The sequence below is a fragment of the Condylura cristata genome, unplaced genomic scaffold (genome assembly GCF_000260355.1).
Source record: "Condylura cristata isolate star-nosed mole 26May11 unplaced genomic scaffold, ConCri1.0 scaffold00042, whole genome shotgun sequence".
Classification (NCBI taxonomy): Eukaryota; Metazoa; Chordata; class Mammalia; order Eulipotyphla; family Talpidae; genus Condylura; species Condylura cristata.
The window spans coordinates 3,532,639-3,533,656 of record NW_004567143.1 but is presented as its reverse complement, the minus strand read 5'-3'; the positions used below and the strand labels follow the sequence as shown (position 1 = coordinate 3,533,656).

The 1,018-nt window shown below is 58.6% G+C and overlaps 1 protein-coding gene across 1 annotated transcript in view; it reads left to right on the top strand.

Moving 5' to 3' along the window:
* EZH2 (enhancer of zeste 2 polycomb repressive complex 2 subunit) overlaps positions 1-608 on the top strand; it is a 25,411-nt gene extending 24,803 nt beyond the window's left edge. The window contains exons 18-19 of the mRNA XM_004694349.2: positions 5-23; positions 298-608. Coding sequence (XP_004694406.1) covers positions 5-23; positions 298-358 — 80 coding nt within the window. The 3' untranslated portion in view covers positions 359-608. The remainder of the gene's footprint in view (positions 1-4; positions 24-297) is intronic.
* The last annotated feature ends 410 nt before the right edge of the window (positions 609-1,018 follow it).

The window sequence follows — 1,018 nt, the reverse complement described above, 5'->3', positions numbered from 1 at the left end:
GAAGAGCTGTTTTTCGACTACAGGTTGGTGCGGGCTTGCGCCTCCTTGGCGGCGGGAGTCGGGCCGCTGGCCACGCGCCCGTGTGAAGCGCTGCGGGGGCCCGGCTCGGTCCTGGGGGGGCCTCTGGCGGGCCACACCCGCCTGGAAACCCAGTCGCCCGAAACCAGGGCCCACGTGAGGGGCCGACGGGGTGGGGGCTTGGGACCCTCGGGCCTGTGCGTGCAGCTGGGTCTTCCGCGCCCGCTGGGCTGCTGCCGGGTCACGCCGCGGACTCACGGCTCCCTCGTGTCCTTCCAGATACAGCCAGGCGGACGCCCTCAAGTACGTGGGCATTGAAAGAGAAATGGAAATTCCTTGACATCTGCTACCTCTTCCTCTCCCTCCTCCTCTATGGAACAGCTGCCTTAGCTTCAGGAACCTCGAGTACTGTGGGCAATTTAGAAAAAGAAAATACAGTTTGAAATTCTGAATTTGCAAAGTACTGTAAGGATAATTTATAGCGATGAGTTTAAAAAAATCAACTTTTTATTGCCTTCTCACCAGCTGCAAAGTGTTTTGTACCAGTGAATTTTTGCAATAATGCAGGATGGTACATTTTTCAACTTTGAATAAAGAATACTTGAACTTCTCGTGGCCTGGCATTTCCTGCAGCTTCGTCACACGCGTGGGCCCTCTGGCTGCCTACGTCGTCCCTCAGCACAGGCGCACCCCGCGCTAGCAAGGTAGACAGTGCCAAAGGGGGAGACGGGGCCGGGACACCCCTGTGCATTCAGGCTGGAGGTCAGTAAGGAACCACGACACCACCACAGGCTTACCCAGGACATTCCAGCCCAAAGCAGCAGACACCTTTTTCTCCCTGCAAACAAATATTTGACAGTCAAGGACGGAGCCTCCCGGGCACAAACCCGTCTCGCCAGCTGCCTTCCCCACCCCGGCGGCCCAGGGCGAGCGCCCGCCCCCAGGAAACCAAACCCGGGAGCTCGGCGTGCCCCTGTCGCCAGCAGTACAGGAACGCGAG